Source organism: Bos taurus, chromosome 1 (genome assembly GCF_002263795.3).
Source record: "Bos taurus isolate L1 Dominette 01449 registration number 42190680 breed Hereford chromosome 1, ARS-UCD2.0, whole genome shotgun sequence".
In the NCBI taxonomy this organism is placed as follows: Eukaryota; Metazoa; Chordata; class Mammalia; order Artiodactyla; family Bovidae; genus Bos; species Bos taurus.
Window position 1 is genome coordinate 82,956,872 of NC_037328.1, and position 23,700 is coordinate 82,980,571.

Genomic DNA, 23,700 nt, shown 5'->3' on the forward strand with positions numbered 1-23,700 from the left:
CTCTGACTCTGTGGCTTTAGGGCTGGAAGCTCTCCTTCTCCAATGTCATCCCCTACTTTTTCTCAATTTCCCCCAAATATTCACTTCTCAAGCTTTTGCATGTGAGATCTTAGTTCCCCATGAAGGGATCAAACCCACATCCCCTGCAGTAGCAGCAGAGTCTTAACTGCTGGACTGCCGAGGAAGTCCGCTCAAGCATTTTTACTGAGCACTTCTTGACGTGCCGGGCATGGGAGTGGTTGCTGTGATGAGCTTCCAGGAATAAAAGACTTGGCACACTGGGTGCTGAACACCCATGGCAGCGAGTCCTCAGCTGTCACCCCTTAAGTGTAACTGCCTCAGCTGATGAAACGTCCTCTTCCAATGTCATTGCTCCTCCCAGTGGCAGCCAACACTCAGACTGTTCAATTCGGTTGGACCCATTGCCTCAACTCAGAACACCTCTGCCAGCTCCAGAATGTGGGGTTGACTGAGGCCTTCATTGGGCCTGCATTGTAGCTCAACTTCTCCTTCTGCTCAATCTGGAGCACTGCACATTCCAATCTCTTCAAGCTGCTTTCCAGGGAACCCAAACTGTGACAGGGACAGAAGATGCAAATGTGAGCAAGCCAGGGTTTGGGCTTCAAAGATATCCAGGCAAGTGGGAATCACAAGGCTAATGGCGAGCAGCTTACAGTAAGGGACACATAAAGTGCACTGAAGCCCGCCTGGAGGTGGGCAGGGTTGAGGGGAATCCATCATTCCAGGTTCAGCCAGGTTTGGGGCCCACCCTGCTAGCCTGTGATTTCCCAGACTCCGACATCCAGTCTACACGCTCAGGCTGGTGACAAGCCATAGTGCTCTGATGTTGGCGTTGTTTGGTTTGCCACCTGAGGATGAGCCTGACCCAGGCCTGGAAGGTGGCTCTTGGTAGGATGCTGCTGCTGTGCTGTGCTTAGTCGCTCAGTTCTGACTGACTCTTTATGACCCCATGGACTGTAGCTTGCCAGGCTCCTCTGTCCATGGGGATTCTCCAAGCAAGAATACTGGAGTGGGTTGCCATGCCCTCCTCCAGGGGATCTTCCCAACCCAGGGATTGAACCCAGATCTCCCGCACTGCAGGCAAATTCTTCACCATCTGAACTAACAAGGAAGCCCAAGAACACTGGAGTGGGTAGCCTATCCCTTCTCCAGGGGATTGTTCCAACCCAGGAATTGAAATAAGGTCTCCTGCATTGTAGGCAGATTCTTTACCAGCTGAGCTACCAGGGAAGCCCTTAGTAGGACGTTAGGTTCTAAATGACAAACTAGGCTGGAGAATGGCCAGTGAGGGTAAATGGTCCCTTCTTGGCTTACATTTGCCTGGAAACCAGTGAGAACGTACCTAAAGTTGTCTATATCCCACAAATCTTGACAGCAATTCCAATGTTGAAATAAACAACTGACTGGTACCTTCAATTGCTGTGTAGACTTGTATGGAAGGATCTATGATCGCTCTGCATTCCCCCTCCCACACGGGACCAGCGAGGCTGCCTGAGGCACTGGAGTGTGATAAGGCCAGCAGAAGCAAGGAGGTCAGGACTACAGAGGCTTTTCAACCTGGCCAGCTCCTGACTGTTAAGGCTCTGGTGGAAGAACCAGTCTCCCAGGGGCAGAGGTTGGAAAGGCTCTCTAGAGTAGAAGGGGGTGCTTCCCTGTGTCAGATTCCTCCCTTCTCTCTGCTGTGTTTCTTGGGAGAGCAGGCTAACACTGCCTGAATTTTCTACCCAACTCCCAAATGCCCCAAATCCCCCCAAATTCACCTTACATACTTATTGTAGGGTCTTTCTCAACTGCTGCAATTAACTCATCTTAATTTTCTGAAGGTCTGCAGTGTAGGTCTGTATTGCCACACATACAGGCTCTTATTTAACAGAATCATAAAACTGCGAGCCAGCCTAGAGGCCATCTAATGCTGCCTCCTATTTGAAAGAGCCCTTCTTTAGATAGCCATGGGGCTGAACAGTTCCAGAGATCGGGAACTGTATGTAACAAGGCAGTTTGAGTTGTTAAAGTTTTTTCTTCCTTTGAACCCAAACCTGTCTACTCTGGAGTCACTCAGAAAAAAATGTACTGCTTTTTCTTATGATGGCCCTCCAAATCATAGACTGGACACAGAGGAATCACTCTGAGTGCTTATGTAGACCCCGAGAAGGTGTACAAAGGTCGACTTGTCATGGCTACTCAGCTAATTAATATAGGTGAGCCCTTCTATTACCAGTAATAGTGCTGGGATCTGATCACAGATCCAATTCCACTGCTCTCCACACACAGAGCCACCTCCAAAGAAACACTCTGCCACTGAAGCTTTGGCGGCATTTCCAGGGACTCTAAAGAATTGGGAAAACTCAGACAGGGACCACAAGCTGGTGAGGGGTGAAGGGGCTGACAAACAGGGATGCACAGACCCTACCCCGGATGGCCCCAACTGGCCCACATGCAGGTCTGAGGTTGGAAGAGAGTGATGGGGCCTGTGGTCCTTGGAACCATGAGCATGCATGTGGCCAGAGACATGCCTAGAACACCACATCTTGAGGACTCCTGAGACAGGGGCTGAGGAAGCAGGAAGATTTAGTGACCCTTCCTGCTGGCTGTGCAGCAGTCCACTGGTGCAGAGCCTTCCAGGTTTATTCTCCTTTACCCCCAGACAGGTGTCTCCTCCCCAGTGACCTGTATCACACGACCCGCAGTGGCTGGGTTAAGATCCCTTGGTTGAACTTTGTGATGACAATTCTCCACGAAGCCGACAAGTTCCTTCTGTTGATGCTGGTTTCTCCGGTCATTAAGAGGAAAGCAATTTTAGTGTCTTCTGCACGACAATTACATACAGTGGCTGAGTATCCAGGAAATAATATTTATAAATCATACTACTTCTGTTAAACAACCCCCTCTCCCCATTTAAACACTGGTTAATTTGAAACCAAGATGTTCTTTTTCTTTGCCTTAGACCCCATTCTCAATTCCCTACTTCCCAGGCCTCTCCTATGTGGTTAAGAGAAAAAATAAGGAACACAAAACCACTCAAGCAAAATGGGGACAGTTTCTCACTTTTCTCTTTGGCCCCAAATGGTCCAATTCAGAGAAGTAGAGTGAGGCTGGGCCAGAGATCACTGGAGAAAGCAGTTGGCAAACCATGTCTGAGGCCAGGTTGCAGAATCAGCTTACTCGCTCAAGCAGTGGGGCTGAGACAGAAGAGCCCAGACCCCTTAGCTAAGCCTTGGCTGGAGAGCACAGCACTGCAGTGATGGAATACACTGCCCTTCATTATAAGCTTGGTCCACTGCAAGGTCGACCCCCAGCGGCTTTGAAGACATCTCCCCCCAGGGACAACAGTGATGCTTCCATGGCCTCCTCCACACGACGGACACAAATGTCACAGGAAAATGCCAAATCAGAGACTGCACTCCTTAACCATGGGCGAACACTGCAGCCCTGCACCAGGAGCAGCAGAGTGAGCAAGGGAGATGCAGGGATATTTAATTTACACAGTGGCCACTCAGAGCCCAGTTGCAGCGGGGACAGTGGGAGGGCAGCGCCCCCACTCCCTTCCCCTTGGAGGACCAGTCCTCAAAGACCCTTAGGTGAGGCTCCCGGGTTGTGCAGAGGATGCTCCAGTCAAAAAGAGAGATTTATGAATAAGGCTGTCCCCAAAGTTGGGGGAAGTTCGTGGCAGGAGATGGCTGCCTACATGGTGGCCCAGGGGTCTGAAAGACAGTCCATGTCCTGGGCACAGTCCTCAGCCTCGTGGCCCTAGAGGAAGCCCTCACGGCGGAACTGTTCCTGGAGAAGAGCTCGGTACTGATCAAATCCCCCCTCAACCCGGGTGACGCCGCCTCCTTCGCACACCCACAGCTCCCGGCACACCAACCGGATGAAGCGCTCGTCATGGGACACCAGAATCACACCACCCTGCAAGACAGAGACCGTGGGGCTCTCAGAGGGGCCCAAAGGCGTGCTGAGGCCCAGGAAAGAGTGGGCAGTGTGAAGGTACACTCACCCTGAAGTTGTTGAGAGCACGGCCCAGAGCCTCAATGGTCTCCATATCCAGGTGGTTTGTGGGTTCATCCAGAATGTAGAAGTTGGGACTGGAAGGCAGAACCCAGAAAGGTGGGAAGTTAGGGGGCTGGGAGAAAATGAGCTCTGCTACCAAGGCAAGACAATCATTTTCCACTGGGCAAGAGCAGGAAAGTGGAGGGCAAAAGCTCTAGTCAAGGCGGCTCACCAGGGCATGGTCATCTGAGCAAAGGCCACCCTGCTCTTCTGGCCCCCAGACAAACTGGCAACAGGGCGCACGGCCAGTTCTCCAGAGATGCCATACCGGCCCAGTTGGTGACGGTACTCCTCCTCAGGCCGTCCTGCAATAGGCCCCACCCCACCGTATGGGTTCCAGGCCCAACTCCCTCCCTTCACCATCCACCCAGCCCCACCCCCAATGCCCACATCCTTACACCCAGACTCAGCAACCCAAGGTAAGCCTAGGGGGAGGTGTCAGGCCCAGCCCTCTTTCCTCAGCTCAAATCCCTAACGCACCAGGGAACTTGCGTGCTAGCAGTTCCACAGCACTGACGTTCAGGTCCAGCTGCTCCACGTGGTGCTGGCTGAAATAGCCAATCTTCAGATTCCTGCAGACAGATGGGAAGGAGGAGAGGGGATGGAAGGCAATGACCATAAAGGAGTGTAGCTACAGCACAGGAGGGGTTGGAAAGCGGAGGTGTGGGCCCTACCTGTGAGCATGTCTGATGCCCCGAACAGGTGTCAGGTCCCCCATAAGCAACTTCAGCATGGTAGACTTCCCAGCCCCATTCTCCCCAACCTGTAAGATGACACATGAGTATATAAAGAGCATCCCTGAGTGCGATACAGAAGCAGAGGAGATGAGAATAGATCCCAGATAGTCCCAATGACTCCAACAACTAAAAAAAAATATTTTTAAGGAACTGTAGAGAAAAAATGAAGGAAACAGTAAAGCTGTGAAGGGGACCAATACCCAAGTACCCACTAAGTGCAAGGGAATTAATTCTCCCAATAGCAGAGCAAGCTGGATGTTATCTCTCTTTTAAGAATGAGAAGTCTGCTTAGTAACCAAGCTAAGAAATAGCAGAGTTAACATCCCAAGTCTGACCCTGAGCCATGCTCTCTCCTCTATGTTCCAGTTAGGAGGACACTCAGAGCTGAGACCAGTAAGATAAAGTACTGCTCTAAGTACTTATAAAACACCACAGGCCAGGCTCTCTATCTATGCTGCAGAGTGGCCCTGTGAGGCTGGAAGAGGGACCAGGACAAGTACAGTGAAGTCCTCGGCCCAGGCTCTGACTCCTACTCCTGTGGACCTTCCCTCCCACGTGACCAATCCACAATACAATCTCCACACTGGGAGAGTTCACTCCCAGCTCACAGAACAGAGATGGTAGCCATACCACACAGATGCGGGATTCAAGATCGGCAGAGACGGAGAGACGGCTGAATATGACATGCTTTGGGTCGTAGTAGAAGTCCACCTCATCCAGTTGCAGGATTGGTGGTGAGAACTTCTCAAATCCATCGGGGAACCTGCAGGAGGTGGGATGATGAGCCTGAGGGCAGCCCCAGAAACAAGAGCTTCCCCACCTGCCCCTCTGACCCAGCACTCACTTCATCACTACCTCCAGCTCCTTATCCACAGGTTTCAGCTCTGGTCTGAGGAGAGAGGAGACAGACTAGATTTGTGACTTTAAAAAATGGATTTGTTCTTATCATACAAGTAATACATATGCCGAAAAGAACAGAGGTTTTTTTGGGGGGGTAGGTTTTTGTTTTCCCAGTTAATATACTATATGTTTCAATGTCACAAGATCCTAAGCCTTACGATTTTAAGCTCCCCTACCACCTGTATGTCTAGAAATGTTGCTTCAAGATTAAACTTCCAATACTCTTTTGGGTATATAACTGAAAAAAAAAAAAATACTGATTGGAAAAGATACACGTATCCTTGTGTTTACAGCTATATTGTTTACAATAGCCAAGACAAAGAAACAACCTAAGTGTCCATCCATCCACAGATGAATGGATATACATATACACACACATATACAATGTGTTGACAAAGGTCTGTAGAGTCAAAGCTATGGTTTTTCCAGTAGCCATGTATGAATGTGAGAGTTGGATCATAAAACAGGCTGAGCATCAAAGAACTGATACTTTTGAATTGTGGTGCTAGAGAAGACTTTTGAGAGTCCTTTGGACTACTAAGATCAAACCAGTCAATCCTAAGGGAAATCAAGCCTGAATATTCACTGGAAGGACTGATGCTGAGGCTGAAGCTTCAATACTTTGGCCACCTGATGCAAAAAGCCGATCCATTGGAAAAGACCCTGATGCTGGGAAAGACTGAAGGCCAACAGAAGAAGGGGGCAGTAGAGGATGAGATGGTTAGATAGCATCAACAACTCACGAACAACAATTTGAGCAAACTCTGGGAGACAGTGAAGGACAGAAAAGCCTGGGGTGCTGTAGTCCCTGGGGTTGCAAAGAGTCAGACACGACTTAGTGACTGAATAACAACTCAGCCATAAAAACAGAATGAAATTTTGCCATTTGTAATAAACGGACTTGAAGACTATGCTAAGTGAAATCAGTCAAGAGAAAAAGAAATACTGTATGATATCACTTATATATGGAATCTAAAAAACTAAAATCTAAAAAAACAGATTCACAGATATAGAGAATAAACCAGTGGTTACCAGTGGGTAGAGGAGAGGGAGGGAGGAGCAAGACTAGGGTAAAGAATTAAGAGATACAAACTCCTAAGTATAAAATAAGCTACAACGATATACTTATTACACAACACAGAGAATATAGTCAATATTTTATAAGTAAAAATGGAACATGATCTTTAAAAATTGTGAATCACTATGTTGTACACTTGAAACACATAATATTGCACATCAACTATACTTCAGTAAAAAATGCCTCCAAAGCTCAACATCATTAGTCACAAGGGAAATACAAATCAAGATTTCAAAGAGATATCACTTCACATCCACTAGGAGGGCTACACTTCAAAAGACATAATAAATGCTGGCAAAGAGGCGGAGAAATTGGAATCCTCATATACTGCTGGTAGGAACGTAAAATGGTGCAGCTGCTGTTAAAAAGTTTGGCAATCCCTCAAAATCTTAAACATAGAATTATTACATAACCCAGCAATTCCACTCCTAGCTCTGTACCCAAGAGAATAGAAAACATATGTCCACACAAAAACTTGTTCATAGCAGCATTATTATTCCTAACAGCCCAAAACGGAAAACAATCCAAATGTCCACCACCTGATGAATCATTAAACAAAATGTGGAGTAACTGTGCAATGAAATATTATCTGGCCAGGAAAAGGAGTGAAGTACTAATCCAGGCTACATGATGAACTTCAAAAACATGACATTATGCGAAAGAAGCCAGACATAAAAAAAAGGTCACAGGGAGGAATCTGTCTATATGAAATGTTCAGAATTAGCAAATATATACAGACTGAAAGTAGACTGATGGTTGCCGAGGTCTGGGGGCAAGATGCCTTCCTGCAGGGAAGGAAGTTAAAAGTGGATTTGTAGGAAAGGAGAGATCTAGAAGGGGAGGCTAAGATGAGAATTGTAGGCATTCCCTACAAAATAAGAGGAGTCAGGGCCCAGTCAGGGACACTGTACTCACAGTTTCTCCAGCATCTTGAGTTTGCTCTGCACTTGGGAGGCTCTGTTGGCATTGTAGCGAAAACGGTCAATAAAAACCTACAAGTGGACAAGTTCAGGCATATTCAGCTCCCTCACCCCCCACGACTCTAGTACCCATGGGATGGGGTGGGTCCCCAGTCCTGCCTGCTCTCCCACCTGGATATGCTGGCGATACTGTTGCTGGGCCTCATATTCACGCTGCTGATTGAGCAGTCGCTCCTGCTTGCTCTTGATGAAGGTCTCAAAGTCTCCTCGGTAACCATCCAGCCGCTGGCTGTGCAGGTGGATGATGTCTGTGGCTATGGCATTCAGGAAGTTGCGGTCGTGGGAGACGACCAGGATTGTGGAGGGCCACGTCTGAGGGGGTCACAGGATGGCAGGCCCAGTTTGGGAGGGCAATCAGCTCCCAAACCCCAGAGGCCTTGGAGACAGACACTCCCCAGACCTGCTCCACACCTGGAGGCACTCACCTGCAAATAATTCTCCAGCCACAGGATGGCCCTTACATCCAGCATGTTAGTGGGTTCTGGAAAAGCGGGGGAGGACATGTTTGGGATTGAAGGGCCAGAGAACTGGAAACTTGGACAATGCCACCCTTCTGCACCCCAAAGTCAGAGTGCCACATTTCAAACTCACCATCTAACAGCAGCAGATCTGGCCTATGGAAAAGAAGAATGCATGGTTTGAGGTTTCAGGTCAGCGACTTGTCGCCACCTCCCAAGAGACAAGCTCATCTTCCATAGTATCCACATACAGGTCCAGGGGACTCACCTAGCAAATAGAGCCCGGGCCAGGGCCAGTCTCATCCTCCAGCCACCTGAGAACTCCCTAAAGAGACAGAGCTGCATCAGGGGCGAGTGTTCACGAGAAGAGGCAGAGGCACAGTCAACAGTGTTCAGAGCCAAGAATGGTAAGGGCCACTCACCGGGTGGGCTGCTGCTGCATTTTGGGGGTAAAGCCAAGCCCAGCAAGAATGACTGATGCTCTAGGAGTAAAGAAATCAAAGAACCTGATTGGAACAGGTAACAGAAAGGAAAGATAAAATCTGAAGGAAGGAAGGGAATTTTAAATACCTGGCAGGTGCTTTGTCAGCCTCGATCTCCTCCAACTTGGCATAGATTTCTGCCAGCTGTGCAGCTTGTGAACCCTCAGCCCTAGGAATGGGGGGAAGAGCAATCAGGCTGAGCGGGAGAAGTTTACTACTTTATCCTGCACCTCAGGACAGCTGCAAAGCAGGCTACTGGCTGCACTGTTGCTGGGACAGGAACAGAGCACAGGAAGGACTTGCTCACAGCAGTGAGGGCAACGGCCACCATGCCAGGAACAAGGAATGCACAGCACCACCGAGCCAAACTCTAAGCCCTGCTGCTTACTAGGATGGGTATTCAAATGGCGGATTGTGCCAGCATGGCAGGCACTCTGCGAAGCACAGCTGCTGCTGGTCAGTCTGTCCCAGGGAGCCCTCACCTGCCAGCGGCAATCTGGGCGTTGAGCTCCCGCTCCCGATGCAGGAGGTCTTCTCGCACCGTGTCACTCTCCAGCACACTCTGCAGGGCAGGGGTGTCATCTCCAGCAACTTCTTGCTCCACATGCAGCAGGGAAATGTGGGCTGGAACCCGCAGGCTCCTGGTGGCCAGCATCTTCAGCAGCGTTGTCTTCCCTAGCCCATTCCGACCCACCAGGCCATAGCGGCGGCCCCATGCTAGGTTCACATCTGCTCCAGCCAGCAGAACCCTGTACGGGTAGCAGGAAGACGACAAAGGGGGCTCTAGAGATAGCTACACAGCAAGTATAACATAAGAAACCTAACTATTTTTAGCCCCATTTCACTGCTCCAAATTCTCCTTTAACTGTAAAAAAAAAAAAAAAAAAAAGTCAGCCCCACTCCCCCACAGCCACTCCCTCACCTATCTCCAAAAGACACATCAAAGTTCTCAATTCGCACATCGTAGGATTTGTTCTTTCCAGATGATTCCAACCGACTTTCCTTTCGGCTGCCTGCCTGGCTGGCTGATGCCTCTTCCAAGACTCTTAAAGGGAGAAATGGATGGCTTTTAGCACTCCCAAGCAGCCTTCCATCTCAATAGGGACTGCTCTGCTCTCTTCTCAGCCCTTTTCACTAACTCACAGAGGGCTGCTGGTCTTGAGTGTGTCCTTCTCTGAGCGCTTCTCCTGCTTTGCCTTCAGTCGAGCCTCAGCTTTCTCTAGCTTCTTTGCATTCACCGTCTAAGAGTCCAAACATAATGCATTTCATCCTATGGTGTAGGCTCAAGGACTCAGGGAAAGTCAATCAGAAATGCCCCAGGAATATACTCCAATATTTAGAAACAGTCAACTCTCACCCCCACCATAGACACAGACCCCTCCCTTTCTTCTTCCTCTCCCTCCTCACCGAGGACTGTTCCCTCTTTAGCAGACCTGGAAGTTTGGTGCCACAGTCTGTAAGCGATAAGAAAAGCAGTCACCTTCTCCCTAAGGGAACGGAAACTAACATTTTCAGTGGCTAACATGAATCAGACACAGACACATACATTTAAAGGAAAGCTTTACAAATCCTGGAGATAGGTATCAATTCTCTCAACACTTAAAAACTCAACTCACAGATTAAGGATACAGCGGCTAGGAGCAGTTAAGCAACTCCTACAAGATCATGCAGTAGGTTAGTAAGCTGCAAAATTGGGAAGTGAACCTAAATCTGTCCAGCTCCAAGACCCATGGGTCCTACCACACCCAAGAGCTTGGAGACCTCCCCAATCTTAATCCCTTTATTAATGGCTCATTTGCCCTCAGTAAAGACATCAACTAACTCCTACAACCTTGTCCTGTGGAAAAGAGGTAAGAAGAGTCCTGAGCCCCAGAGGGCAGATGGCTAGGGGGTGGAGGACGTAAGGCAGCTAGTTCAATCTTCCCTCTCTCTCACCGTAGTTCTCTGTTATCTTTGACAACTGGATGGGGGCGTCTAGCAGCACCTGGCTGTTTCCCTGCGTCTGTGGTTCCGCCCTTGAGGGTAGGGATAGAAAGCAATGGGTTAGAAGAGGAGGAAAAAGCTCTATGGCCATCAGACCTTGTTCTCTCACGTCTTGTCACCTGGCCGTCCGCTCTCCCATCTCCCCCACGAATCCCCCTGCCCTGGCACGTACAGGCGCAGAGTGTTGTACATGCGCTGGCACACGGCCCTGATGCCCGCGTCATCCTTGCTGTCCCCGGACACCTCCTGCAACAGTTCCCCCACAGCTTCCACCAGGTCATCCACAGACTCGAAGTCCGCACTGCCGCTGTGCAAGACGCCTAGGGAGGGCATGTCAAGACACGAGGAAGATACCAGGTAAGGTGGACATACAAGTAGTTTTGGTCCCCGTACTGCGGCCCCAGTCCGGGCTCCAGACCCAACTGGTCCTCGGGACAAGAGGTCACACAGAGGAGAGGCCTAGCGGCGGTCCCCGCCACTGCTCTGCCTTAGTACTTCCCCCCGCCCTGACTTCCACTTCGGCATCCCCAGCGCGTTGATTCGGTTCGGCTCACCCGTCACGTAGTCGAAGACCTGTCCGTCAATTTCGGGGAACTCGCTCCGCAGGATTTCAGCGCAAGTCGCCATGTTCCAGTCGGGCTCCCGTCCGCGCAGTCGCTGTGAGACCCCGGTCAAGGCCCGCCTCCTACCGGTGCCCCGAAAGCTCGCCCTTCCTTCCAAAGCGCATGCGAAACGGTGACGTAAGAAAGGCGCGGAGTGCGCAGAGCCCGGTGGGCGGGGCAAACGGAGCTGGCGGTACCGTACGCAAGCGCCGCTCAGAGTCCATGCCGAGACGCACTCTCTGCGCTTGCGCGACTCTTTTTCCACGAAAGAATTAGCCACATGTGCGGTTCTCAGACTTCTGGGAGGTGGAGATCCTGCAGGCGGCGAGGGCGGGGTGCAGGGAAGCTCGCGGTTTATCAGGCCATGAAGGGAACCTCCCGAGAAGGGCGGTCGATAAAGCACTTTGGCCTTACTAGATTCTACATGTTCCCCAGAAACGCGTCAGCCGCTGCGTGCTTGTCCATTTTGGAGCCCGCTGAGAGCATTGCTGACTCACGCTGGTGCCTGAGTTCTCAGAAGCCTCTGGCGCCTTTTTGTGCAGTCGCGGATTTTGTTCGGTTTTCAGGCCCTACGGGCTGCTTGTCTTGATCAGGTAGCCAGCCCGCCCGCGACCTCTCACACTTGACGGCTCAACAGACTTAAGCGAATAACGCCCTTTGGGTCTTCCATCACCCCCGGGCACTACCTCACTGACCGCCAGTGGGCAAGAAAACCAGATCGACAAGGTCTGTGTAATTTCATTAGTATTTATTATTCCCAACCTACACCCAAAGCAGACTTCTCCGCAACTTGAGTCTCAGTAAGTGACCGTAAAAGGGTATTGCCTTTCAGTGTTTCCCTCAGGTAGAAGTTAGGCATTTCCTCAAAATGCTACCGCTTCACATTTAATGTGAATATTCTTCCAAACTGGCTCCAAAATTGTCAAAGTCACACCCATTCATCGTTTTGTCATTGAGGAATATTACAAGATTTCCATTTTATTTGAAACACAGGGAAAGTGGAATTCTAACGGCAACTACAGAACTATCTGGTTTCTTCAACAACACTGCAAAAGCTGAGGGAGAACCTGTGGCTTTTAAGATTTAAGAAGCATCCACCAATCAAGGAACCTTGTTTGGATCCAGATGTAAGTTGTGACAGTTTTTTTGTAGGACACTTAAGCATGAACACAGATTGGATGTGACATTAAAGAGCTAATCACAAGTTGAACCACTATGATGGGAGTTCATTATATATTTTCTACTTGTTTGAAATTTTCTTACTAGATTTCTTAGGTTTAAAAAGGCAGAGACCAAGCAAGGGAAAACTGGGGATGGCAGATCTTTGCTCTAACACATTAGCAGAATATGGAGCATTCCCCTCAGGGTCCTGTTCACACAATTCTTTGGCAAGGGGAAGGCATGGAGGGAGGAATTATCTAAGAGGCCTGTCTGCCTGTTCAGTGACCCCATGGATTGTATGTAGCCTGCCAGGCTCCTCTGTCCATGGGATTTTCCAAGCAAGAATACTGGAGTGGGTTGCCATTTCCTCCATCAGGGAATCTTGCTGACACAGGATCGAAGCCTGGTCTCCTGCATTGCAGGTGAATTCTTAACCCCTCAGCCATGGGGGGCGGGGGCAGCCCGTAAGAGGCCCGGGAAGAGTGAAATTTTTCCTTTTTACAACATACCCACCAAGGTCTGGGAAGCTTGAGTAACTGGGAAGAGGATAAAATTAAGAAGTCAGTCAGTTTCTAAGGATGGCTGGGAAGACCAAATGTACACCTTCCTTAATCTCTGCTAATTAGAAAAATACCTGCCTAAAACTGAGAATGGTTTTAGGTAAGAATCTCTACCTTCAGGGAACTGGGGCCAGGTGGGGCTGCTTGCCCTTGAGGCTATCAGAGGGCGTTCTGGGGGAAATACCTGTTAGGGTAAGGGCTTGGTTGGCCCTGAGGGACATAACAATTAAGATATGACAAAAGAGTTTAGAAGAGAATTCCACTCAAGGCTGAGTTAAGACAGGGGAGGGGCAGTCCCACCAAACCCTCTCCACTGTAGCTCCCACTTCAACACTTAGCCAGCAGCTCCGTTCTACAGAGTTTATTAGGTTTATAACTGGACGAAGTCACACGTGTACAAAATGAAGCTCACACTATCCCAAAGCAGAGTAGGAATTGAGGGCTGGGGATCCGTTACTGGCCTTTGGGGGAGCTCCGAGGTGAGGGGCAGCCAACCCTCCCACTCCAGAGATGTGGCCATAGGAGAGGGGAGGAGAAGGAGCCCACTTGGCTTTGGTCACAGAACTCAAGAGCCTGGCAGTGGGCTAGGGCAGGCAGATGGATGGTGGAGCAGGAGCCTCTGAAACCACCCCATTCAGGGAGCCCAGGGACTGCTCCACCAGTCCCACTTGCAATGTGGTTGGTCCAGACCTAGACTCGGGGGCTAGTGCAAAGGGCAGGCAGCAAAGCAGGAGGGAGGAGACACTGATGTGTGGTGGCCAAGGGCACCCAGACCTGTGGAAGAGGGTGGGTGGGGAGGTGGGCTAGCGGCCACCAGGCAGCTAGCAGCGGGTCTCATAAATGCCGCTGCGGCCAATGTAGCGCACCCATTTGATGACATCGTGGTCGCTGTAGTTCAGCTTCGGTTCAAACACCTTCAAGTAGCGCACCTTGAGACCAGAAGGTGCGAATGGCACCTGGGCAAGGGATAGCTCCAGTTAGGGATGTGGCCTTCCTTTCATAGCCAGTCTCCTTGGGGAAGTTCCACAGCCCTGCCCTACCTCCTCTCTCTACTAGAAGGGTTTGAATGACTGGGACCCTGAAAGAAGCTCTGGGAAGCTGGGATGGTGAGAGGTCCTCTAAGAGGCTACTAAAGAAGAAAGCATAACTAGCAATCTATGATTTGGGTTTGAAGTCAGGCCCTGCCTGTGATGACCTGAATCAGTTCCTTTAATCAGGAGGTGACAGCAACCAAAGACCTACCTTAAAATATACTTATCCTGCTCAGTTTTATGGACTTAAACAGTAAGGTGGAAAAAATTACATGTTTAATGTGCATAAAGCAAAGTCAGCCCATTTTCCTGTCTTGTGTCTTACTGAGCATGCAAGCAATCTCAGTTTTTCCTAAGAATTGTTTTATGACCAGCCAAAGGAAGTCAAAGATTTTTGTCAGTGTGAATATCAATTTCTAGGAGGAAGCCTGCAGGGGAAGGAATGGGTCTGTGAACTGAAATCACCTCTCAGGGGTCTCAGTTTCATCATCAGCAAGGTGGTAGGTGCAGAGGTAGACTGGAAGGATTTCTAAGGTCTTTCCTAGCACACATTGCTCTAGGCCCCTTCTCTGCCGTACCTCAAAGTTCATTGAAATGGGGGGTCGAGCCCATTTCTTCTTGTCGTTGGTGGGCAGCAGCTCAATCTCAGCGCTGATTTGTGATTCCTTCATGCCTGCCATGCGCTTGATCCTGGAAACACAGGGTCAACAGGCAGCACGGGCCCCTAGTAGCTAAGAAAAGCTTCAAGGGGGGTTGATGCCCCTTTAAGGAGGTTGTGGGGGGAAAAGAACCCAGAAGCTCAGGGGAGGTGCCAGGGCAAGGCAAGGTGCTGAGGACTCTGATAACCTCTTGCTATGAAACCTTGGGTCTGTTATTCCTTTAGCACTGCGGGCTGCATGCAGTTTCTGCTTAGACACATGGCCAAGCTATCCCTTGCTCTCTACTTCACAGAGGTACAAGGGCAAATGGGGAAACATTAAAGAATCATGACAAAGCATGCATGCAGGTACCCCAGTGCAGGCATGTGCACAACTGCACAGAGGTACAATGGATGAGAACACAACCGGGGCTCCAGGAGAAGCAGTCACCCCCACTCGCCCAATACACACACACACACACACACACGTGCGCGCACAAAAGGTGACACTTAACAAGAGGGTACACGAAGGTTTCTTGAGCCCTATTGTGCCCTCATGAAGGAAAGACTCACTTCCACACGATGGCGTTCTCACTGGCCTTATACTTGGCCTTCCCCTTCATGCAGATTACCTGCACCCCACTAGTGTTCAGTGGGGTTGGGATCCGCACCTGGAAGTGACACACATGTCAGGGAGCTCTGTTGAATCCTGACATCACCTGCCTTTATTCTTAGAGACAAGTGCTTCCTCCTCCCTAAGCCCCTTATCCTCACCTCAATCTTCTGAGCCAGTAGTGAGGGTTTGAAGTTGGACTTAATGACCACCTTGACCTCCAACTTGGTGCGTCCCACTTCCCGAACTAGTGGGATCACGCGAAAAGGAAGGATGATGTCCTTGGTGGTGCGATACCTTCAGGGGTGTGACAGCTTTAGGTTGGCACAGCAGAGCCTGTCCTCCCCCCTCTCCCCGCTCTCTGCCAATAGCAACCCCTGCTCCTCACACCCCATTGGCACCTCATGAGTTCAAATTCTCCATCTGGTGGGATAAAGCTGATGCTGCGTTCAGAATCAAACTTGCTGAGTCGCACACACTGGTGGAAGGTGCAGTCATCAATGGCAATTGATTGCTTCCCGCTGCAAGCAGGGATAGAAGGTCTTGTTGGTATACAAGGATGGCAGCAGTGAGTCGGGCTGGGAGACTACCCCACCCACAAAGGCTGCAACAGCCTGGACAAGGCTTGCACTGTAACCTATGGAAAGCTGCCAGAATGCAGGTTTCTCACTTGGGGGTCCCTTTCCTAGAGTTACGGATGAGTGGAAGCTTTGCAAACTCATTATCTTTTGAGAGTTTTGCTGTGTGGAACACAAAAGTTTCAGGCACACTGGGCAGAGGCCATCAGTATGTACGAAGAATCTTGGTCCTTGGGACCAAAAAAAGGGGCTTACTCTGAGTAGGGTGAGGACAACCCCCTCATCTCTTCAACACAGATACTAAGAGCAACCAGCCAAGCACACCCTTGGGAAGTAAGAGTTTGCATTACTGCAGACATGCAATCTAGAAGGAACCTGTGATTCACCAGGCTCTGCTCAGCCGTCCAAGGTCCACCCTCTCCCACCAGCTACCCTGCTTCGGGCACCTCTTGCTTGTTTCATCAGCTGTGCCTTTGCCTTGCTTCTCAATGACGATCTTGTCATTCATTCCAAACTTGCACTCAGGCATGCCACTCAGATAGCTCTTCATCACTACCCGGCCTGACACATGGGCGCTCAGGACCTGCCCTGGTGATGGACAGATAACCAGAAGCAGCTGAGTCAGGACCAATATCCTGCCCTGGCTCCCCTCCAGCTTCATCACGCGAGGGCCCTCACCTTGCGGGGACATGAGGAGGTTCACACTCTCCAGCACATCCAGGAAGAGCTCATTCCGGCGATACTTGATGCCCTCCCGCCGCCAGCCAATCTGCCCTGTCACCTGGCTGGTGATCTGAGACTGCTCTTCTTTTGTCTACATGGGGCACAGAGACAAACAACAAGGCCTCACTCCTCACCCCCTTCAATTCTCTTATCTCCATCCCCACTCCACCCTCATCCCCTCAGCCTTCTAGTCCACACCGTGTGACCCATCTTCCCCCATGGGGCAGGGCCTGGAGAAAACTGAGCAAAGCTGCAAGGGTGGAAGCTGAGGGAACAGCTTACCTGATGCTGGAGAACACAGAGCCAACACGGTGCCCACAGGAAGCAGCAGATGAGTGCAGATGTGAAGAGGCAGGCAGAAAAGAAGGAGAAGGCTATAAGGCCTGGATCCTAGAAGGGGGCCCAGGCTCTCTCCTCCTGAGGAACATCAAAGCCTCCAGAGCAGCCCACACCCCACTCCCCACAACACAGAAGGAAACTGCTTGCACTGTATTCCCAGTAACAGAAACGCTGAGTTGGCAAGCTCCAGGGGTGGGAGAAGGCCACACAGAGCAGAACAGGCCTGCAGTCAGGGCAGAAGGCTCAGGCCAGCACTTCCTATCAGGGATGGGCTCATGTGTCAGCTCAGAAAAGGCTTGCGGGCCAGCCGGGGTGAAGGGCGGCTGGGCTCCACCTTGACTATAGCCTGGACAGTATGAGTACCTGGCTTTTGATCCCCTGCTGGGTGATGAAGGTTTTCAGTGCACCTGTCTCCGAGTTCTGTGGGTAGCCAAAATCTAGGATTTCTGCAAAAGGAAGGGATTCATCAGCTCCTAGAAAAAGCTGAAGGCTCCTACTTCTCATCCCCCCAGCCTGGATACATCTGGCCAGCATAGCTCTAAAAGACATTGTAGCATCATCTACAGCAAGGTTTTTCTAGCTTTGTAGCATTTACTCTAGAATATATGCTTTATAAGAAAACAGTTAAAACATTACATTTTTTTCAAATAGAAAAAAATCAGAAGAGTCACATGGCCAGTGGGTAAGAAGTCCAGAAGCCCTAAGCCCTTAAAATACAGAGTGTTGATGTGGGAAGGTGGAAGGACTCCGTTCACTTAAATCATACCCTACAGAGGAAACAATACATCCAGAGGAACCTGCAATATCACATCCTAACCCAGGCTCTGAGGCAGCTCTTGATATGGAAAGCTGGTAGGACAGTCAGTGTAGTAAGGCCCAAACCACAAGGTTAAGAGAATGAAGTGTGCTTAACTGAACAGCAGGAGGACCAGCCACCAAAAGACCTTTCGGTCTTCCCCCACCTCTACTCGCTAGCCTATTTCTGTATTCACTTCAGATCAGTCTTTACGTCTGGATTTGGACTGTCCTCCTCCTGGCTCAAAAGACCATATAGGAAACAAAGTTTAGAGGGCACTGGAGCGAGCCTCAGACCTACTCCCACCTCCAGGCCAGGCCCCACCAAGCTTTTTCCCACCCTGGACCCACTGCCCCACCAGCCTCACCGTCCAGCAGTTCATATATGAGCACAAAATTGTTCTTGATGTTCTCTTCGCTGATCTTGCCAAAGTAGGCAGCCATTACGTCACACATCTTATAGAGGAATTCGAAGACCATGGCAGCATTGACATTCTGCTTGGTGACAGCTGCCAGCCAGATGTTGGACCGTTTAACGTGGAAGAAACTGGTGCGAGCGATGTTGGTGACGGGGCTGCGCACCTGCTGCCGGGCGTGGATAACATTGACCCGAAAAGCGTCCACTGCATTCCTCCTGAGAGAAAAGAGGGCACAGAGGCTGCTCAGTACAGGCAAACCTCACTCCGTGGGGATCAACCACAGCTGCTAACAAATAGCCACCCTCCTCTCTGCTGAAGCCTGACACATACTCGAAAGCCAATGCCTTAACTGTCGGGCCAGTTTCTAAGATTCCTCCCAGCAGGGGCTCAAGAGAAGGGCCAGAGCCAGGCTGACATCTGGCCATGAGAGACAGAAAGTCAAGTGGCGATGACAGTAGGGCAGATAATAAAGTGAGGTCTATCGGATTTAGAGGAAATATGTTCCTGACTCCCATGCCTGGCTGCAGTTTCCCTGCTTCCACCTCTATAGCTTCTCAGTAAGCTCCAGGCCCAGAAAAGAGAGAGACACTGCTGCTTCTCCAGTCATTCCACCAGCGGGGAAGGCTGAGTCCTCCAGAAGGTAGCAAAGCCAGCATGCCTTCAGAGAAGGCTCTAATATACTAAGGGAAAAGCCAAGGGGTCACAGAGCTGGGTCACCCATGCTTGTCCAGGATCTAATTCCAGGGCAAGTTCAGGGATGAAAAAAAGAATGAAGAGAACAGTGATGGGGGGGCAGGGCCCCCCACCCACCTGTGCCTGGGCAGCAGCTTGACAGGCCGCTTACCTATTGCTACAGCAGCCAATGAGATGGGATGAGAGAAATGACGCCACCGAGAAGAGGAGAGTGACAGTAACGAGAGAGAGGGTTAGAGACACAACACACTGGGGTGGGCAGCACACACCATGCGGCGGAAGCAGATGGGCAACAGGCAAGGGGTGCAGAGCACAGCAAGGCATGCAAGACAGTGTGTGCCCTGGTAGGCTCAGCCAGGCCCTCCAGGGCCAGAGGAGGGGTGTGGATGGGTACAGGCATGCCAGGCATTGCCATGTCTCTAGCTCATGCCCCACCACCACCCAACAAACAGGCACAAAGGCCAGGCTATCCCCATTAGCCACGAAGCTGGGAGCCACTGTAGCAGGCCCATCTCTGACTGTCTAGTCTAAGCAATTCTAGGAAGAAAAACAGGGCAGCATGAACCAGAGGAACCTAATCTCATTAGAGCTCCTGAGGCTAGGACAAGTCCCCTCTGTCAGGGAAGGTCAGTGGCATGCAGGTGGGGCAGAGTAAGTGAGGCTATGTCTCCTCGTAGAGGTCTGACGACACAGACAAGGAGCTGTTCCTGGTCTACTCTGATAGACCAGGAAAGCAGCACAGCCTCCCTGCTCATCCCTTGGTGACCCAGAGAATGCCTCAGGCTTGCCCAGCACCTCTCTTCCTGGAGTGGCCCAGAGGAACTGAAAACAGCTGAGTCAGCAGCCTGACTCCTGAGAAAGGGAGTGGGAGAGGATTCAGCAGCCTGAAGAGGCTTTCAAGTCCAGTGAAGGCTCTCACCACAAGAAGGGCTTTTGAGAGCAAGACTTAGATTAGTACTGCCAGCCTGACCACTAATTCCACCCGCTAGAGACAGATCTCCCTTCTCAAAGGAGGGATCAACCCTTCAAGCAAAAGCACTCATCTCCAGCAACTAGGTCTGTCACTACAGGGAACAGGAGGCAGCAAGGGTAGGAGTTCCTAGGACTGTGGGGGTCCTGCCATTTCACAGGTCCCACTGAGTGGCCAGCAACTAGCTGCTTGGCCAATACCACCAGACCTAGTGGGAACCAGGCTGTAATAGCTGAGCATCCAGGATGCAGCAAGGGGTGGGGAATAGTCCAGATCAAGCCTCTGGGAGAAAGAGACCTGGCCCTGCATGCTGGAGAGGAGGGATGGGAGTGGGGGCACAGCTGGCTCAGCCAGGGCACTCACCCGATGTCATCTCGGTAGACCCGGGAGATGAGCACCTCCCCCTTGTGATTATAGATGAATAAGCCTCCAATCATGGCGGCAGCTCAGTCTTCGCAGCCCATCGCTCTGAGAAGAGACCTAGGATAGATGGGGGCAGTGTAAGGGAAGGCGGCAGAATCCGAGCCCTGTCCCCTAAGGGGCTGTCCAAGTCACTGGCTGGGCCTTTTTCCTGACTCAACCCTCCAGCAAGTGACCCTACAGTCCTCTTAGCCAAGCCCCTCCCTTTCACCAGGCCCCAGTTCCTGTTTATCCCATACTGGAAGGGAGAAAAGGAGAGGGACTTAGGCCCAGGATTCTAAGGCCATTCTGACCCTCCCTTTCCTGGGACTGAGCCCAGAGTAGCCCCCTCCCCCTTTCACAGCGCTGAGCTCAGCAAGGCCCCTTCCTGTGCTGACTCTCAATCAGGCTCTAGCTGGTGAGTCACTGCAAAGGCCTGCCTGCGGGTGCAGGAATGGCGGTAGGAATTACTCCAGCTGGTTCAGGCCTGGGGCCCCCAGGCAGAACTTTAGGAGCGCTAGTCTCTCAGGCTCCACTACCCTTCAGAGAAGGCAGCAGGACCTGAACCTCTGGCTCTCTAATTCACAAAAGTCTAAACATTCTAGGAAAGGGTGTGCAGGGATTGGGGAGGAGAGAAGAGAGCCCTAAGGCCCTGACATCAACCCAGGAGTGCTGCTCCAACCTCTCCCAGGCAGTCAAATAAACAAGTAAAACAGCAGAGTAGAAAGGCCCCAGCCCTGACAGACTACACTTCAGTGACCCAAGCAGCTTATTAGTTATTTCTGACCACCTCTCTTTTAAAGATCCTTCCAGTGAAAATTCTGATTCCAGACCTGCAACATAATTCATTTCTGACCTGTATGCCTAAAAACAAGGGGCAGAATCCCGGAACTATCTAAATTACTTGGGTCCAACTGATTTAGATTGTTTGCAAGGAGAAAAAGGGTTAATTTAATTCTAGATTTCCTGGATTAGCCTTGGTGTTAATTTCACAAGAGGGGCAGTTTAGGAGACTTTCAGTTTCTAAACTGGAAAATAAAGTGTATTACTATAGCAGTCAAGGTGTCCCAGGCTGAGAGAATGAGAAGTCTCTCAAAGTGGTTGGACACTTCCCATTCCTCAGTCCCAGAGACCAGGAGAGAAAGCGCAAAATGGAGGTAGAGCCCTGGGCAAAGAAGCAAGTTCACAGGGATCAGGTGGTAGGGAGGGCAGGGCATCAAAGCAGAGATGGGGCCCAGGTCAGGAAAGGAGTATTTAGTTAAGGGATAGACTGGCAGCAACAGCCAGGCAGTGTACTCAGGTGAGCCCACAGCAGCAACAGAGCTGGTGGGGGCACCTGGAGAAAAGAGTTTCCAGTATGGCAAAGGTCACGGCTTTGAAGAGGAAAAAACAGCAGGGTGAGACTAATAGTGGTGAATAAGGGAAAGCTGAGGAGACGTAGCTTGCTGTGGTACGCAGGTGTATAAGCATGCGCGGGTGGTGGGCTTTTCGCCCCGGGGAGGAGGACATCACGGGTAAAGATGGTTCCACGGCATGCGGGGGCTGTCACTCAACTGCAAGGAGAGGGTGCCGCAGAGTGGGGAGCTTGTCACAGTCCAAGGAGGCGGTACAAAGAGGTGTCACCGTCCTAGGGGATGGGGGAATTGTCCTTGCCCCGGGAGGAGGAAGCGCCGAGGGCTAGGAGGTTGTCACGATCTCAGGGAGGGGGCCGCCGCGCGGCGTCTCTGTCTGGGAGGATTCCAGGAGGGTCTCCCTCTCAAGCGAAGCTCCGGGCGGGTCAGGTGGAGGGCACCGCTCCACGCCTGTCCTGCAACCGCGCCCAGGGCTCCCCCGCCCCGCCGTCAGCTCCCTTTCTGATCTGAAGCCTGAGGCCACTCCCGGGTGTGGGCTGCTTTCCGCGTAGCGCAGTGCAGTGAACGGCAAAGCTGGGCAGCCAGGGAGGCGTCCTCCCTCACCCCGTACGGCCAGATCCCGAGCTCACCTGGTGTCCGCGGCCCTCTGCTCGGCCGGCCCGGCCACTCTCCGGATCCCAAGATGTCCGCCCGCCCCCTGCTCGCCTGCCCGCTGCCTCGGCTTTCACTGCAGTGTTGCGGCCCCGCCCCGGCCTCAACTGCGCGTGCGCGTCCGCCGACGGCGTAGACTACAAATCCCGACAGGTCTCTCGGCCTTATCTCTTAAAATTTTAAGCTCCCCTAGGTTTGGCAGAACTACAACTACCGACAGCCTTCGAGACTCGAAGGAGGGACTAGGCGTGCCTTGGGCGAGGAGTAGGAGGGGCTTTATTCGGCCCCACCCGAAATACACAATCCACAATACGCTGCTATGCTCACTTCCTTTTCCTCATTGAGCGTTCTGGGAATTGTAGTCTCTGCAATCCCTCTTGTTCGTCTTTCAGAGTTTGTGAGAGCCTCAGAGGATTACTGCCATTTGTTGAAGCCCATCTGTTAAGCCTTGGATTGCTGTAGGCCTTTCAGTCTCCAGAGTCCGAGGACTGATTGTCATTTTACTCACACACACACACACACACACACACAGGACTGGCAGTATAAGTGTTTGTGCTGAGTTAACTGCTTTATAACATCACCTCTGATTTTCCCAAGCTTTTTTGCATCGTATATTTGTTCTAGACATGAGCCTTTTCCCAGGAATCAAGACTTAAGGTAGGGGGCAGGGAGTAAGGCATCAAATATTTAGAAGAAAAGCTAAAATTTTTCAAAATATGTTTGTGTTCTACCTCAGCTATATACCTATGGGACTATGAGGTCCTCAAGGTCAGGACCTGTGTGCCTTCTACTGACAGGCATATATGTGGCTTAGAAAACTGTTGGCAAGTTGAGTTTAACTGGACATGGTATTTGAAATCCCTTCTTTGATGAATAACCTTCACATCCAAGCTAAGAGGAGGCAGAGCCAATCCTAGCACATGAAAGGCCTGCCTGGCTCTTGCAGGACCTGAAGAACATCTGTTGGCTCTTCTCTTTCTGTAGGGAGAGATACCATTCTGCCTTCCTTAGGCAGGGCCGAGCCCATCATGAGAGGAAGCAAGGGCAAGAAAGGGCAAGACTAGTTGCAAATCCTACTATTCCTAGCATTCTCCTGCTAGAAACCAGAATATGGCAGGATGAAAATCTGACCTCCTACAGATCAGGGTCACAGTCTTAGGCCATTAAGTGACTGAATACAGGCACGTCTAATTCTTGAACCGGCACTCAAGGCTTACTCCTACCTTTCTAGGAGCTTTGTCCTCAATACATACCCTAAAGAAAGTGAAGTCAGTCGTGTCCGACTCTTTGCAACCTCATAGACTATAGCCTAACAGGCTCTTCCGTCCATGGGATTATCCAGGCAAGAATACTGGAGTGGGTTGCCATTTCCTTCTCCAGGAGATCTTCCCAACCCAGGGATTCAACCCGGGTCTCCTGCATTGTAGGCAGACGCTTTACTGTCTGAGACACCAGGGAAGTCTCAGCATATACCCTACCCCTCTACCAATT

The 23,700-nt window shown here is 50.9% G+C and overlaps 2 protein-coding genes and 1 long non-coding RNA gene across 5 annotated transcripts; 1 reads left to right on the plus strand and 2 right to left on the minus strand.

Annotated features, from left to right (window-relative positions):
• Positions 1-2,858: 2,858 nt before the first annotated feature.
• ABCF3 (ATP binding cassette subfamily F member 3) lies at positions 2,859-11,323 on the minus strand. Of its 2 annotated transcripts, NM_001083457.1 has the most exons (21): positions 11,241-11,323; positions 10,859-11,006; positions 10,639-10,718; positions 10,111-10,157; positions 9,847-9,944; positions 9,626-9,748; positions 9,186-9,452; positions 8,792-8,872; positions 8,644-8,703; positions 8,490-8,546; positions 8,355-8,377; positions 8,189-8,244; positions 7,875-8,075; positions 7,699-7,775; positions 5,650-5,694; positions 5,436-5,568; positions 4,743-4,831; positions 4,549-4,640; positions 4,241-4,373; positions 4,016-4,103; positions 3,480-3,927 (listed from the first exon to the last, which is right to left on the minus strand). In NM_001083457.1, the coding sequence occupies exons 1-21, from the start codon at positions 11,311-11,313 to the stop codon at positions 3,769-3,771; spliced, it is 2,130 nt and encodes a 709-aa protein (NP_001076926.1). In that variant the 5' UTR covers positions 11,314-11,323; the 3' UTR covers positions 3,480-3,768. The 2 variants fall into 2 exon arrangements, with proteins under 2 accessions (XP_024845674.1, NP_001076926.1); XM_024989906.2 differs by lacking the exons at positions 9,626-9,748; positions 9,847-9,944; positions 10,111-10,157; ... (1 more) ...; positions 10,859-11,006; positions 11,241-11,323 and having other exon boundaries at positions 2,859-3,927; positions 8,792-8,899; positions 9,197-9,285.
• LOC101907353 (uncharacterized) lies at positions 11,004-12,498 on the plus strand. The gene is made up of 3 exons (XR_009495112.1): positions 11,004-11,570; positions 11,882-12,014; positions 12,282-12,498. It is a non-coding gene; the product is annotated as an uncharacterized lncRNA (long non-coding RNA).
• Positions 12,020-22,289, minus strand: AP2M1 (adaptor related protein complex 2 subunit mu 1). Of its 2 annotated transcripts, NM_001034523.2 has the most exons (12): positions 22,188-22,242; positions 20,171-20,287; positions 18,094-18,359; positions 17,294-17,376; positions 16,874-16,879; positions 16,547-16,682; positions 16,315-16,456; positions 15,692-15,811; positions 15,452-15,587; positions 15,251-15,348; positions 14,619-14,730; positions 13,358-13,965 (listed from the first exon to the last, which is right to left on the minus strand). In NM_001034523.2, exons 2-12 carry the CDS (start codon positions 20,242-20,244, stop codon positions 13,831-13,833), a joined length of 1,308 nt encoding a protein of 435 aa, NP_001029695.1. In that variant the 5' UTR covers positions 20,245-20,287; positions 22,188-22,242; the 3' UTR covers positions 13,358-13,830. The 2 variants fall into 2 exon arrangements, with proteins under 2 accessions (XP_005201651.1, NP_001029695.1); XM_005201594.4 differs by lacking the exon at positions 16,874-16,879 and having other exon boundaries at positions 12,020-13,965; positions 22,188-22,289.
• Positions 22,290-23,700: the final 1,411 nt, after the last annotated feature.